General features: G+C 52.0%; 3 protein-coding genes across 3 annotated transcripts; 2 read left to right on the top strand and 1 right to left on the bottom strand.

Moving 5' to 3' along the window:
- Positions 1-227: 227 nt before the first annotated feature.
- Positions 228-1,900, bottom strand: LRP88_12439 (major facilitator superfamily domain-containing protein; the record flags this gene model as incomplete). Its single annotated transcript, XM_083248832.1, has 3 exons — positions 228-1,413; positions 1,461-1,519; positions 1,568-1,900. 3 exons carry the CDS (start codon positions 1,898-1,900, stop codon positions 228-230), a joined length of 1,578 nt encoding a protein of 525 aa, XP_083095287.1.
- Positions 1,901-4,818: 2,918 nt separating this feature from the next.
- Positions 4,819-5,259, top strand: LRP88_12438 (coactosin family protein; the record flags this gene model as incomplete). The annotated part of the gene is made up of 1 exon (XM_083248831.1): positions 4,819-5,259. One exon carries the CDS (start codon positions 4,819-4,821, stop codon positions 5,257-5,259), a length of 441 nt encoding a protein of 146 aa, XP_083095286.1.
- A 1,694-nt stretch (positions 5,260-6,953) lies between these two features.
- On the top strand, positions 6,954-8,824 carry LRP88_12437 (amino acid/polyamine transporter I; the record flags this gene model as incomplete). Its single annotated transcript, XM_083248830.1, has 5 exons — positions 6,954-7,314; positions 7,438-7,718; positions 7,778-7,977; positions 8,029-8,600; positions 8,652-8,824. The coding sequence occupies 5 exons, from the start codon at positions 6,954-6,956 to the stop codon at positions 8,822-8,824; spliced, it is 1,587 nt and encodes a 528-aa protein (XP_083095285.1).
- Between the last annotated feature and the right edge of the window lie 7,442 nt (positions 8,825-16,266).

Below are 16,266 nucleotides of genomic sequence, written 5' to 3'. Positions count from 1 at the left end.
GGATAGAGACAGCCCAGCCACCAAGGACGGCTCGGAGGCAACTGGGGCGCTGAATTATATTGACACACAGTAATAGACATTCAAATGTAAATCGGCTTCTACGCACATTGTTATGGATTTTAGACATGGGGAGGTAATCGAGACCATCATGAATTTAGCGATAGAATATGTGCTTCGCCTAATATGAACAATCTAGATGGGCAACTTGCAAGCAAGAGAACCAGTTCCTATCCATCAATCTTGGTAACAGCCTGATTTGCAGTCTTTGCATCACCACCAGCTCTGTCCATACTAGCTCCATCTCCCTCAATCTTATCAGAGTTCTCCTCATCCTCCACCCTCGAAACGTTACTAGGAGCATCATAGCCATACTTGACAAGCTGGGGATTCCGGCTTCCCCACCAAAGCAGGCCAAGCTGCACAAGGATCGTACCAAAGGTAAAGGCCGTGGAAAGAGGGAATCCAATCGGATACTTCGGGGCATCAGAAACCCTAAAGGCACGGAGAGGAATGGTAGCGTGACCAATGTAGACAATCATGACAGTAAGAGCCACGATGATAGCTCTAGCCTCAGGCTCCTTTCGAAGCAGTTCCGCAAACCATGCCATAAACGACGGGCTTCCAGCGTTGGTTGCATAAGTCATGAAATAGAAACCCATGACGACTTTGTGATCTGAAGGCCAAGCGCAGAGAACACTGAGCATGATGCCGTGGAAGAAAGCAGAACCTACACTGATCTGCCATCGCCAGTGCTTCCAGTCAGAAAGACCGTTCAGAACCAAATTGGTAAGAATTTGAAGAGCGTAACCGCCGAGCGGGAGGATGTTGACCTGATAGGTGCTATAAAGGCGGTTTCCAGCGCTGTCGACCAGACTCTCGAGGTAGAGCACAAAGTACGAGTTGGCACGATGTGCCCAGGCACTCATGGCGAAAGCGAGCAGGTAAAAGTAAGTGACGGGGTGGACGATGAGTTTTCGAAGCTTCTGCTTCAAAACGGAAGCGGGGATGAGCTTGGAAGTGTTGGCGCCGAATTCACCCATGCGCTCACGAGAGAGAGCCTTTTCCTCCTGAGTCAACCACTTGGCGCGGGTGTAGGCTGGAGTATCGGGGATGATGAAGAAGCCAATGATGCCCTGGCCAATGGTGATGGCGCCAGAGATGATGAAAAGCCATTGCCATCCAGCGATGCCGTGGACGCCGTTCATGTTGCGATAGAGGGCAGCCTGCAGAGCTCCCAGGAACATGGCGCCGGCTACATCAGAGACGTTGAAGAAGGCGATTCGGAGGGCGAGCTCGGTTGGTGTGTACCAGTTGAAGATTAGAGAGACGACGCTGGGCCAGAACACGGCCGAGAAGAGGCCAAGGAAGAAACGCAAGGCGTAGATGGTATGGGCGTTGGTGGCTTTGCAGGTGCTGCACTTGGTTAGTCGAATATTTTCATCAGTGTAGGCATGACTTACAAAGTGACAAAGAGTCCCCAGATGATTTCGCAGCAGGGGAGAAACAGCGAAGGTCGAACCTATATATGTTAGTCGTTGCATCGCCAGAAGCACTACTGAAAACTCACCTTGGTCTGAGCAAGCTGACCAGGAACAAGACCAATCGCATAACCAATAGAGAAAAAAGTATTAAACTCAACCAGCTCATTCCCATACAAACTCAAAGCCTCTCTCATTCCCGAGACATAAGCCTGCGTAGTCGCCGATTGGTCCATCTCCTTCATGATGCCTGCCAGGAACGCCCAGGTGAGGAGGAGGCAATCGAGCTTGAAGAGCAGAACATGTTTGGGATCGCGAAAGTACGAGATCTTCTTTGCGATGTGCTTGAAGATGCCGGATTGGACAGGCTGAGAGGTTTCTGTGGTAGCATCAGGGGATGCTGGTACTGAAGCGTTGGCCATGTTGCAGGGCTATCTCTCGCTTGTGCCGATGATCTCAGAGAAGCTCTCGCATCCGATTTACAAAACCTCCAACCAAAGATGGAACCAACGTTTTATATAAAAACATCTCGTCGTAAGTCACATCGCTCACCTGAGGTTCGCAGGGGATCCGCGACCTCGTTTTTTCCCTTTCCAAGTCGTCGTGTCTCTCAAGATGGTCAATTAGCGGAGACTCGGCCCACGAGCGACGTGTTGCGTCCTTTGAGCGGCAAATGACGACATTGGCAGGTTCCCCAGAGGGGGAATTGTCATCGGGGAGCACCCGAATGCGACACGACAGTTGCAGCGCTTACCCTTAAGCTTATTACTTTAATCGCAACGATTGTATTGAGCTGTGCCGCAATGATCAACGGGGAGAATCTGGACACGGCGTGGCTTGCTTCAAGACACGAACATCTGGGGCCAGAACGCGGGTGATCGCTGTCGGCGCGATCCAGTATGGCCCAGATAGGGAACTCTTGTGCGCGTATAAAGGAGCGGGCTTGTCTCCGACATTGATGAAGAATTCCTCCCTTGCCTTGACGTGAGTCTACTATGCTGTCTATCGCCATTGTTACTCGCGGTGCAAGTTCTCTGCGGGCTCTGCCCGGTCCCCTGTGCAAGGTGAGCACGCGATCGGGGTAGACAACGCGAGTTTTTGATGTCGCATGCGATGCGACGATTTATATGAGACGACTTTTTTTTTTTTTACAAGCCTGGCAGTTGAGTAGAAATATTGGCACACGCTGTGGTTACTATGAAGGAATTCGCCTCTTCTTTAGCGACGAAGGATTAAGCTCATAAGACCGGGCTCAACGCAACACGGCGCTCGTCTTTAAGAACACCGATGGAACCAGTCTAGAACAAATATCAAAGTGACAGGCTTGACAGGTATTCTAGTATATTTGATCCAACCAACAGTGGCTTATTTTAGAGCCCAAATGTCAGCAATACATGGTTCATAGGCGTCATGGTTGGGATTTGGCTTGCCTGGCCTCGTTTGCCTACCCTAGAGCACCGGACCGAGCCGCTTTTCCCCCATGTTAATCGAGATATCAACGCCGATAGAGGAAATGATATCTCATAAATTCGGTTAAAATGATTCGTAGCATTTTATCTTGATGCCTTACTTACTACGTAGTACTAGTCATTGGGACGTTGACGGTATTATCACACACAAGCGAGATTTCCGCTAACCTTTCACATTGACCATGACGCGCAGCCACGAAAGACAGGCTGATGTCGCAGCAACACCAAAAGTGAGCGTTTCAATAATGAACCTTCACGAAGCCGCACTTTTTTTTTCTTTCTTTTTCTAACTGTCCCTAAGGAAGACTAAAAAGAAGAAGAGAAACAAAAAGCAAAAAGCCTCAGACTCCGTTTCGATGCAGTGACGTCACACGTTGGAGACAGCAGCCCTCATTTCTCCAAGCCTCACACGCTAACCACACGATGCATATAAAAACGCACTCCACCAAATGGCCGAAAACTTGGTCCTACCCTCACTCCACGAGCCTTGGTCACGATGGGAGCATGAATATGTCATTGTGGAACACACACTCCAATTTTGGCTTCAACAGCATTGTCTTCGCAGACGACATGACCCCTTTCTGAATTTATCCATCGTGTCAATGTTGGGCCATTTGCATGACAGACACAAAACACGATACGTACTCCATCGCCAAGCATCACATCGCAGAGGCGCAGCTACATTACCCACCATCCTGACTCCCGGACACTCCGTCGTGAAACGTAAGGGCGACAGACGGTGGGTTGCCATACCGTAAAAATCTCCACAGGCATAAAAAAGCCTCGACCAGAATCAGAATCAGAATCAGGTGGGCTGAGCAGAGCCTCTCTTGGCTCATGTGCATGTACTCGGGAATCTATTTACGTATCCCGTCAAGATCCTGGAGGAATCGCAATGCACCACTCTTACCGCATGGAATTGCAAGCGCGTGGTCAATGTCAGAGGGTGGAAAGACGGGGTGGAAACGGAGGATGGGGAATGGAATGGCGCATGATAACAAGCTCCATCATATAATGGAGGAGTTGGGCACTGAAGCTCCATAAGTAGGGCAAAATGGAGTTTCGAAGTGGGATGATGATACGGGGTCGGAGATGGGGTAGACCACTCACTCCACCAGTCCGTAACATATCGAACGAAACCCATGGCAAGTTCACGATGCTCCGGAGATTCGTGGCGTTGTCGTTGATGAGGCAGCCAAGGGCAAGGAGCCCGGATACGGCCACCGAACAGAACAGCAACCAACAGATTTCTTGGCTAAGGCCAGGGCTGGGATTAATTGAACCGGTGGGGAATCTTCTTTTCTTCTGCGGCAAGCAAGGCAAGCAAGGCATCGATACGACCAGCAGCAGCAGGCAGGGCTTCTGTACATGAACAGTTCCATTCCCCATTCGCTTCGGCCAGAACGGTCTCGGTCAAGGGACCCATGGGGGACTGACCATTCATTACTCGCGGCCGCCTGCGTTGCCTTGCCATCCAACGGAACACGTCCGTTTTCTCTAGCGCGGCTACAGAGTAATTAATTATGGATACCGAAAAACTTCTAGAGCGCGTTCCGTCCGTAACCGAGCTTTTCCCAGATCAGACAAGGGGAGAGGGGACAGACCCCCCCCTGGAAGCGGGATTTCTCTTCAGCTGTGTCTCGTCTTTCCTTGGTCCCCCCCTGAGTGAAGAGAGAAAGAGAGGGAAGCCCTGACCAAGACCTTTTTCACTTCTTGTTTGTTTGGTTCAAGGCCCGTAATTATCTTGTTGGCATTGGCTTCTGATTCGGCACCTGCGAGACACACACACAACACCACCCACCGACCCTACCAAACCAACCGACCGGATCGATCGATCAAACACCCACCACCCCTTCCAATCTGTCTGCAAAATGTCTGGCCTCGACGCTCCTGAAGTTGCCGCCGCCTACGATGCCGTGCGATCGGACAAGGATGAGACCAACTGGCTTCTCATCTCGTACGCATCAGCCGTAGGCAACAAGCTGAGCCTCACAAAGACGGGCACTGGCGGTCTGTCTGAGCTGGTGAAGGAGCTGGACGACGGTCAAGTCCAGTACGGCTACGTGCGCGTCGAGTACGCCAACGACAAGGAGAGCACGCGCGTCAAGTTCGTGCTCGTGGTCTGGATCGGCGAGAGCACAAAGGTGATGCGCAAGGCCAGGGTCAGCATCGAGAGCGGCGACGTCAAGCGCCAGCTCGCGCACCACAGCATCGCCGTCACCACGGGGGACCGCGGCGAGCTGGACGAGGGGGACATTGTGACGCGGCTGAGGAAGGCTGGCGGTGCTGATTACAACGGAGGACGGGGTTGATACCGACGGTGAACGGGCAACGGGTAGTATCAGCCTCCCGGGGGGGAGTTAGAAACAGGCATCGGATCACACTACCGATCACGTGCCGGCAAATGTCTGCTGGAATACCGGTTCAGGCTCAAGAGCACGCGACTATAGGGAGGATGTGTTTAGATAAGGAGTGAGAGAGCAAAGCCAGAGAGAGGCCCCCGTCCTGTCTGGGAACTGTTCCAGGACACACACAGCAACAATCATCGACTATCACGAACCAGCCACACGGAGTCCCAGCCGGCATTCCCAGACTATCATCCATTCGAGCGCTAACCCAGATACTGGTAATTGCCATCAACACACACAGGAAGAGCACGGTTCCCCATGGTCTGACGATTTGATACGATGGGGTCATCAATCCACAGACAGGATCAAGGGTTGTTTCGCAAAGCACCAGTCTCTCTCAGCCCTTTGCCCCCCTCGTCGTCGTCCTTGACTGCCGTCATCTGTGTTTCCATAATCAAGTCGATAATTGCGTTCCACTGTCCTTATCCCACGATCGCATTATCCCAGACACACACTCACACACCCTTCCAAAAAGCCAATTCTCAGCTCTAATGTTGTGCTACCCAACTTGCAATAAACAACGTCAACGCCGATTCGTCAATCCTCTTGTCATTACATGTGATTGATTGAACGCCTCGTATTACCACTCAAAAGACCTGTTTAATAACAAGTCCAATTGGACAGAATCTCACCCTTGGCTGAAAGCTTGGCCCAGAACCACAACCACCCCAAGCAAACCCTGGCCACCCCATCAGTAATCTCCTTCCGGTTTGAGCCATCAACCCCGAACGCTCGTTCGGCCAGGCCGCCCGGTGCGCCCACTATCCCCATGTAGCTGACCCAGGGTATGACGTCTGGGGCTCCCACTCGCCGTGCTTCCCCGTCAGGGTCTCGCCGAGGCGTTACGTTTTCGGGCATCGTGGAAAACGCCTCAGAAGGAATAGCCCTCCACAGATTTCCAGCGACAAACAGGGGGCCCCACGCTGGTAAGCAGTAGCCTCTTGTCTGCCAAGGATCATGATCGAATAGGCTTTCGAGCCGTGCCACACCTCGGCCTGCGGCGTTGGGTGAGGCACAAGTCAAAACAACGCCTGTCCGCGGGCTTTATTTTTTGCTGCTAGACCCTTCTTGCTTCTCTTGAACCGTTCCTTGTCTACAATCCTTTCCTTTCTCCGACGTCCCGAGAGAAACAATCTCGGTCAACAATACCGTCCTCTACCGTGTCCTATCGTGTCCTATCCTACCCTTGGCGGTGCCACGTGTGGAATCACTCCCCTTGCCTCCGCACCCGCATTATCATTCCTTTTTCCTGACCCCGACGTCCCCCTCCCCCCCCCCTTGTCACACACCTTATCTTCTCGGTCTTGTCTTTTCCGTCCCTTGTCTAGTGTCCCTCTCGCGACTCGTCGCATTGCCACTACCTGAACCTACTAATTCACCTGCATCCCCTCCCCCCATCCCATCGGATCCTCCTCTTGGCTTTCCTCTTTCGCAACACCATTCCTTTTTCTTTTTTTCCTCTTTATCCTCCTCTCAATCCCTCGACGGGAAGACCTCAATCCGATCCCTCGACTCCTCTCTCAACTCTGGAGCGATCCTAATACCAAACTCCTCGGCTGGTCTCGACAACCTCTCCCACCTCGCCATACCCCCCCGTCATGTCGTCGCCCATCGGCAAGCGCGACTCGGCCAGCAGCAGCAACGGAGCCATGGATCCCAAGTCTGAGCAGGTGCGCCGGGGTTCCAAGACCTCGGTCGGCAACACTGCAGGCGCCGACCAGCTCCTCGAGAACCTGGGTTACAAGCCTGAGCTGTCGCGCAACCGCTCGACTCTCCAGGTCGCCTTCATGTCATTCGTCCTGGCCTCGATCCCCTACGGTCTTGCGACTACTCTGGTGTACCCCCTCATCGGTGGCGGTCCCGTCAACATCATCTGGGGTTGGGTTGCCGTGTCTCTCATCATCGTCTGTGTTGCCGCGTCTCTGGGTGAAATCACCAGCGTCTATCCTACTGCCGGAGGTACTTACCGTGTTCCGTCCCCTCAACTTCTACCGTGTTGCTCTATATCCCTTCCGGCTCGCGACCCTTTCTTCTTTTTCCCTTGCTGCTCTTAATGTGACCATGTGATTGATCGCGTATTAGGTGTCTACTACCAAGCCTTCATGCTTGCTCCCGCCCGCTGGCGGCGCATTGCAAGCTGGATCTGCGGCTGGCTGTACGTGGTGGGAAACATTACCATCACTCTTGCTGTGAACTTTGGTACCGCCCTGTTCTTCGTCGGCTGCATCAACGTCTTTGAAAAGAAGGACGGCTCCGGCGTCTTGTCGGGCGAGGCCTACCAGGTCTTCCTGATCTTCCTCGCCATCACCCTGCTGTGCAATGCCGTCTCTTCTCTGGGCAACCGCTGGCTTCCCTGGATCGACGTGAGATTCCCTGTGTGCTCTCCTTCCCCGTGAACTCTGCTAACTGATGTGCTTTAAAGACTGCTGCCATCTTCTGGACCTTTGCCGGTGTCATTGCCATCGTTGTCTGCGTCCTGGCCATTGCCAAGAACGGCCGTCACGATGCCAAGTATGTCTTCACTCACTTCGAGGTTAACTCTGGCTGGCCCGATGGCTGGTCTTTCTGCGTTGGTCTTCTTCACGCTGCCTACGCTACCTCGTCCACCGGCATGATTATCTCGTGAGTCTCAATTCATGACATATACCACCTCCTGTACTAACACCGTCCCAGCATGTGCGAGGAGGTCCAGCAGCCTTCCACCCAGGTCCCCAAGGCCATGGTCGCCACCATCTTCATCAACACCTTTGCCGGTCTCCTCTTCCTCATCCCCCTGGTCTTCGTCCTTCCCGACATCACCGAGCTCATCAGCAGCGCCCAGCCCGTGCCCGTCATCATCAAGAGCGCCGTTGGCTCTTCCGGCGGTGCCTTTGGTCTCGTCTTCCCTCTCATGGTCCTCGCCATCATCTGCGGTATCGGCTGCACCACCGCTACCTCGCGATGTATCTGGGCCTTCGCCCGTGACGGTGCCATTCCCGGTGCCCAGTGGTGGTCCAAGGTCAACCACCAGCTCGACGTTCCCCTCAACGCCATGATGCTCAGCATGGCTGTCCAGATCATCCTGGGTGTCATCTACTTTGGTTCTTCGGCTGCCTTCAACGCCTTCTCGGGTGTCGGTGTCATCTGCCTGACAGCCTCCTATGCCACCCCCATCGCCATCTCTCTCGCCACTGGCCGCAAGCAGGTCAAGACTGGATCCTTCTACCTCGGCACTATTGGCACCGTCGCCAACGTCATTGCCATTGGTATGTGTTTATGTCCTAAAACCTGATGACAACAACTGACTTCCTCTTTAGCCTGGTCCCTTCTGGCCCTGCCTCTGTTCTGCATGCCCTCCGCCATCCCCGTCACCGCCGAGACTGTCAACTACGCCCCCGTAGTCTTTGTGTTTGCCTGCCTCGTCTCCGGCATCTGGTACTGGGTCTGGGGCCACAAGAACTACGCTGGTCCCCCTACCCACGATGAGTAAATCGACCAACCTTATAGGGTCTAGCTGCTTCGCAATCTGCTTCACCCCTTTCCGCCTCACATTTTTGAGGAGTACATTATAGTGTTTGGAGAACGCCGGCGCGACATGTTTGATACCCCCTCATCTGCTCGACATCAAGGGCTGTGGACGCTCTCTAAGCAAGAAAGAAGATATGTTGAATAATATGAGATCCGTTCGAGCTTTGCTTCATCCCATGACCTTGAGTCGGGCTTGATGTCTGGAACACCTCGATAGAGAAGTCGAGCCAGGATTCAGTACATAGTTTTATAATACCAAGCATTATGGCTTCCCACGTTGCCAAGGCGTATACCACAAGTTTATATCACTATACTTTTAGTGCGTGCTCCAAGCAAGGCCACTTCACGGAGTTTTGACTCATACCGATAGCATGAAGACAGAACAATGTTTTGCTGTATGGGCTTTGATGCTTTCATGTGTTCATGACTGCCCCTTGCTACTATAACTGATGCCCTCTTGAAGAGAGGTGCTATGATCATTCATTAGTAGACTCAGTAGTGATTCAAAGACTGCTGACGCAAACCGAACAACTGTCTCAGTCACGCTGGTACAGCCAAGTTACACGCCATGAGGCAAACAGGTATCAAAAGACTCTTAATAATTGGCATGGGTACGGTTCACGAAATGGATCGCTCTCATTGCTAGGAGCTATGTCTCACGCGAACCTTACGTCTAGTTTGTTTTGACTAACTTGTCGTTATTCTCGTAATCGGTGCCAGTAGTCTTTTCGGCCAACCCTGTCAAACTTCTGACAATGCTCATCATCCCATTAATTGGCGTCTCTTTCCCATGTCTCAAGACCCCGTACCTTTCCGGTCCACTCTCCTCCTCTGGGTTCTAGGTTCGCCTGATGAAATAAAAACGATTTACAGAACCTCAAAGGAAAGCATCCGGACCATCAATATGAACATTATCCCTTGAGCTGTGGAAAACCTCCCACCAGGTCACGGCGGGGGTGTACAGCCAATCAAAATATATCGGATCAAAGATACATAACCCCCTCCCTAATTTAGCCTATGATAGAAGTACCAGCAATCTCTCGAGTTACAAAACGCTACATCACGCTGCTCACATCCCTGAAATGATTGGCGTCTCCTCGGGTATTTTTGCTTCGCCTAGTTCCAACAGAATCAATTAACAACACATTAGAAGGTTCCCCTCATGTACCTCTTGGAAGATCGAGGGATGTGGGGCTCGGTACGGCCGGGAGGTTTTCCACAGCTCAAGGGATAATTAAAGTTATCTTGCCTAAACTCTCCCCAAGTGGAAGCACAGGGAGATATAATGAAGCGGTACCGTGCCAAGATCATATGCCTAAGTCTTTGATAGCCAGTAGCGTGTTCGAGCTAGCTAAGATCGCTTAGTCCTACAGCAAGGTGATGTAGCATTGTTGAGTATCATGACAACTCTAAGCAGGGCATCGGCTACACGAACCAAGAACACAGTCATCAACACATGCCGATGCAATATCTCTAAGGCTCTGTTCAGAGTGCGCATCAGGTCTTTCTCTTGGACTTGACTATACTCTCAGGGTCCAGTTAGAGTCGATAATTTGGCCTTAGGTACAAGACCTCTCCGTCTATGATAGACCTTGCATTCCAAACCAGACCAAGCTTCTGATGAAGTTAACCCGCCTGTGGTAATATTTCACTTGTTGAGATATAGTAGCTTATGAGTAATTATCCCATGCGTATCATTAGATCCCTTGAAGTTGCTGGGCTTGAGCAAGATGGGAGAGTGGGTTACTTCTCAAGGGACTGAAATCTGAACGGTCGTGAATCAACAGACAGAAGATTTTTTCATCAGGTCTCGGTAACTGATGGTATTCTGCGATATTCCAAGCCTTTAATATGTGGCTGCATGTCAATGCCGCCTCCCGAGGGCCTTGGGTGGCAACTCATACTATTAGCATAGCCGACAAGGCCAGAGAGCTGACAGCAATTTCGAGTCATATATATGTGCTAGTGAAGTTATAGAAGATGTGACCTCCTTCTCCGTATTAATTTTGATGGTGTAAACATCATGCATATAAGGCGACGTATGAGAGCTTGTGCGGTTCATTTCAGGAGGGATCATTGCCAGGTTTCCAACGCCAACTTATTATCTTGTCTCAAAAACAACATCCGTGAACCATCTCATAGATCTTCACTTTAAACACTATCTTATCACGCTAGATATACCGGTGTTTTGGAGTGCTGAGACTGAAACTTTAGGTTGTTGGGTTACTTTGAGGATATATCAGTGAGACTGGGGTTCAAAGCAGCTAGTCTCGGAGTCTCAGAATTAGACATCTAAGTTGACTTGCAATCTAGAGTATCTGCTGTGAATGAGGTCCGTTGTCCAGACACATTCCATGACCAACGACGCTTTCCGGGCAACCTAGAGAGAGAAAATCATAACCTTAGGCCTCAGAAATCTCATAATCAGAGAAAGCTTGATTGCTGAAAAATGTCTATTCTGTTAAGGATCGAGCCCTATCTCTTCCCTAATTTAGCGTTCTTCAATTGATTTCAACAAGCAACTAGTCACCCACAAGTGGAAGCATGTTCCAAGTCATGGACATCTGGTTCCACAACTATCTACGAATAGTAGAGGTCATGATAAGAATACGGATATCATCATACTTAATCCGTCCCCCCTCATTTGTTTATCCATGCCGTGTTCCGGCTTGGGAGGGAGGTGCATTTATCCGGAAAGGGGGATATAAGATGGCGTAGTAAGGCAAGGACGCAACTGCAGCTGGCCGGATTATCTCTTTTGGTGGTATGCCCTCCATGACAATCTCCAGACATGGCTTGCTTCACTCCCCAGTCCCGTTCGCTTGAAAATCCGGGGCAAGGCTGTCCCATTACCGAGGGCAAACGGACTCATGCTCGGCTCCGAGATCAACCTATATCTACCTACTTGAATAGTCAAAGCCACAACTTGAGCATCTTCTCTTCAGCCTATCAAAATAAGCTCAATTCTTCTTCCCCGCAAAGTATGTAGGGTCTTGACTGCTGCAAAATGCATCGTGTTGAAGTTCCCTACAGCTGCTGTGCCACTCTATTCCAGAGCATTACAGCCCAAGTATCATGCCCCTATGCCCTCACACCAGCTCCCGCAAAACAACTCCGAGTCACGTCATCTATGCAGTAGAGGGCCTCAATAAACCACCGTGGGGGAATCGTGTGAGTCGCATCCCCAGACGGATAGTTTCGGATGATTGTCAAGACATGAACAGGTGATCACTGCTTCAGAAATTCTGCCATCGGCCGTCAGCACGATAAAGGGATTCCACAGGCCACTGTATCTGCGGCAAAGCTGTGCAACATTACCGGTGAACATGTTCAGAGAAAGAAGGTGGCCAGGGGAGGGTGGGCGCCACGCATATGCCGTGATACCGTGCCCTTTCCTTCGGGCCCTGGCACGCATTCTTCTCTCCATGTCCTGCATGATATCCATGAGCCCATTACCTGTTTACCGGCTGAGGCTGGTAATATTCGGTCAGTAGAGGTTGTCCCCAGGTCTCGTGATGATTTGCATGACATGTGCAGTGTTTGAGTCGAGATTCTTGGATAATTGGCCTGAATCGTACAGCGACAGTCCGGTCAAGCCGGGCTCACAACCAGTCGTCAACAAGCGCAGGGAGTGTCAACCGGCTTCAATGGGATTGGTAAGCAGTCATCGTAGGTGGTACATCAGCGTGGCTCTGGCTTCCAGCTTCTTGGCTGTATCACTTGAAAGTGTTACATGGAGAAGCACCAACGGACACTCACCGGTTCGAGACGCGGCTTTGAATTGCGATCGACCCATAGCTTACTCGAGAGCATCTCGGTACAGGTACTTTACTCCTACCCCGACATTGGGGTCATTATCAACCGTTGCAGTAAGCAACTCCAAGTATATCAACATTCAGCCTAATGTCCAACCCCGATAATGCTGCTTCACCATTGAGCCGGTTTACACAACAGCAAGAGACTTTGTGCAACGTCCATATCAGCATAGAACATTCACTATCAATTCATCAATTCTACCGAATAACCGAGCTCGAGGTCGCACAGCTGCCCCTGTCTTCAGCTGATGCTGTAGGCCATGTTCCCCTCAAAGGGGGGAGTCAGATGGCCCGGGCCGCCCACAAAGGGTGTGTACAAAAATATGAGGAGCAAAAGAGATCTAGAACTGGTCAGATATATAGTTTCAACGTGCACTAGTGCGTTGCTCCGACTCGAACGTGAGAAAAGACCGATGGGACGCTCAGACGGGGAGGTCGTGTCAAGGGCCGTTGAGGGCGCTTGTCATATGGTGCTGGCACACATCACAAGACCCATTGGGGCAAGGCTCAGGTGCCTGGACAGTGAGGAGTGTTTTAAACCTTGGGGGAAGGCTACCCTATCCGAGCCCAGGGCTACGTCCTCCGGACCGTCCAGCGTAGCGTCTGAGATGGTTACATCTGCCCGCTTGCTGCAACGCATATCCAAGGAGAAGCATCTGCCGAGAGCGAATGACTTGGATTGGCAATCAATGCAAAAAGACACGGTTCAAGACTATCGACACTAGCAGATTCCTTCCGATAGAGCCTCCTCCTCCACCTCCCTTGCATGCGTGCCGTCTCCGAGTCGAGTCGTGAGGAGGCAGACAAGATGAGGCGGTGAGAGGGGCTCCCGTGTGCAATGGTTACAGCGGGCTTGGGCTGGGCAACGCTCCGTGTGGCGGTCGTGAATTAACTTAGATTGTGGTGGCTCGCGCGATGTTATGTTGTTGGTGCCACCGAATGAGGGGAAGCTTCAAGACTGACTTCAACAAAAGCTGGTGGCAAAGCGTCTCATTCAATTGATCTCTTGCGTGAAATTTGGAGGGACGAGATAATTACGTAAATGAGGAAAAAAGGTTAGAATGAGGGATATATCATCACCAAAAAAGAGATGAGATACTTCTTCTCTGTGCAAGTTGCATGTTGTGGCGGTTATTTCGAGGTTGCGTCCCCCAACTACTACTGTACCATAGCACACTTCTCCTCCCTACAACTAGCTAACAAAGGCCCGGAAAGTGGGCTCCGGGGGGGACCCAAGAGCGCGGCGACGGTGGTGCTAGAGGCTCGTCTACCCGCCTTGGTGAGACCATCTGAACGGGCCAGCACTGGATTTAGCTCCGGCCCCTCTTTCTCATGGGGCACTGCAGGCGCTGAGATGCTTGGCATCTTGGAAGCAAGCAAGGCAGAGCAAATGAGCCGTGTTGGACTCACCGTGCGCCCCGAGCAATCCCTGGCCCACTCGGCCGACTAGTATCTTTATTTGCGCGATTCACATACTAGAGCCCGATGATGGGGGCCTTGAATCGATGCACAATACGTCATTCACTGTCATCTTGATCGCCGATGGGAAAGGGGGAGCAAATCCTGGAGGAAGATGAACCAGGTCTTGAAGACAGGCAAGCAAAAAATGAAGATATTCGTTGGGGACAAAACCACCCAAAAATCAAACCTAGAAATAGAAAAAGAGTGTGTGTGGTGTCGTCCCCTGTGCCTGGGTCCAAAAGAGAAAAAGAGGCAAACCTATCCGTAAACTGAACAAGACCTTGCTGATCTGAGGCCCGAGCCTCATGGGCCGGCAACCACTTGGACTCTTTGTGGCTTGCCTTTGAAGTCGTATCCATGAGATGATGGAGGGGGTGGTGGCTTGGTAGAGTAGCAGCGGGAAGAAAGGCGTACGCCTCGCGCTGTGGATCGAATGCGGGATGCCCCAACTAGACATGGCCGACTCGTGCAGGGCAGGGCGGCGTCTACACCATCCTACAAGAGAAACCAGGAGGCAAGGCGGGTAGGGGAGCTCATCATCAGGCCGATTCGGGACACCGGCCTTATCTGACCGACTGCAGAGGACATCAGACTGGGCGATCGGCGGGGGATATTAGACCACTGGCAGGCGATTCCCAGACACCTCTCACGAAGTCCATGTCGGCCAGAGCCCCAGGGATTTTCGCGGAGGTGGTGTGGAGGAGGCGCGCGGCGGCGAGGGGTTCTTTAGCGAGCACGAGGACGAGAGTCTTGATAACGACAGAGGGGGGAGTTGGTGTAAGAGCAGAGCTCTGGATCTGGACCAGACCACCGCTGCTGGGTTGTATTTACAGACCATCATGTTTGTTGAGAGCAACTCTGTCAAGGGGAGTGTAATGCACTGTAGCCTTTTCATCCGATGGACCCTGTTGATCCAAGAGTCAAACAGAGAGTTCCCCGCGGGGATAGCTGCTCTCTTTGGTGATCCTGTCATTCTCAGATCATGGTGCATCAGCACACACAGACTGACGACCACCTGGAAATAGTGGACTTTGCAACTTTCCCATGACCTCTTTCCGAGAGGTCCGATAAATCACACTTTCAAATCCCATCACGTGTGCAGAGTTCATGTCGGCCGAGAGACAAAAACAGGGCAAAACGGTCTCATGAGCAGATGGTGCCTCCAAGCAGGTTTCACACACTGAGGAGAAGCAAAGGTGCATCTGCAGCACAGGCAAGGAAGTAAAAAAGAGGGGGCAGGGTGGGGTAAGCCATTCATTCGCAAGAGGGGGACGGACGGTGGCTTGGATGGCTAACAACTGCCTAGAGAGCCCCAAGCTTGATAGGGTGACATGCAGCAGCAGTTTCGAGAGGATGATGACATCCGAAGACGACCTCGAGGTGGCTTTTCTGCTAGGAGATGTCCAATTTGACAGGGAAGGGTTGGTGTCTGTCGGTTTCGCTCTGTCCAGCCTCTCTTCCTCTTCACCTCCCTCCCCCTGGCTTACTGGCCTAGCCCTCGTTCCGGCCGTGAGATGCTGCATCACCCCACTAACCGACCGAACCGTCGTAGCCCAGTCCGGGGCGGAAGATCCGGAAAGCTTGAGGCTCCTCCGCGTGCCGACTCTGTTGTATCGTCTCCAAAACGACGGGCCCGGCAGAAGAGCAACGACTCCAAGCTCAACACCACCCGATAACACGAAACGGATAGCGTCTGACACGGCGCGCGCCTACATACCGCAGCAGCATTTTTTAGCTGATCGTCAACGTTCCCCGCATTTCGAGACGCCCAGTTTCGCAATCAAGCACCCTTCCCCCGGATTGAATGGCAAGATAAGGGAGAGGGATGACGACGAAGCGAGAAGGACTGAACTGACCTGCAGCGCCTAGCGATGCGCAGCAACGCAATTGGCATGTCCGGGGTTCGTCATCTTACGCCAGCAGCACCAGCAGCACCAGCAGCACCAGCAGCACCAGCAGTCTCTCCGTCTGTCCCACGGCTAGGCGTTGCTGCATCTTCAGAGCGGAGGGTCTACCCAACCGTGGCTGCGTAGCTTCAGCCTTCAGGGTAGACTACAGAGGAGGGGGGAAGCCATGGAACATCGGTGAGCGGGAGCGACACCAAACTCTGTTCATCCTGATGAGCATT

This window comes from Fusarium phalaenopsidis (genome assembly GCF_050370095.1).
Source record: "Fusarium phalaenopsidis strain FUZ10S chromosome Unknown contig_32318, whole genome shotgun sequence".
Lineage (NCBI taxonomy): Eukaryota > Fungi > Ascomycota > Sordariomycetes > Hypocreales > Nectriaceae > Fusarium > Fusarium phalaenopsidis.
The sequence above is the reverse complement of the archived record's forward strand: the minus strand, read 5'-3'. Positions and strand labels throughout refer to the sequence as shown.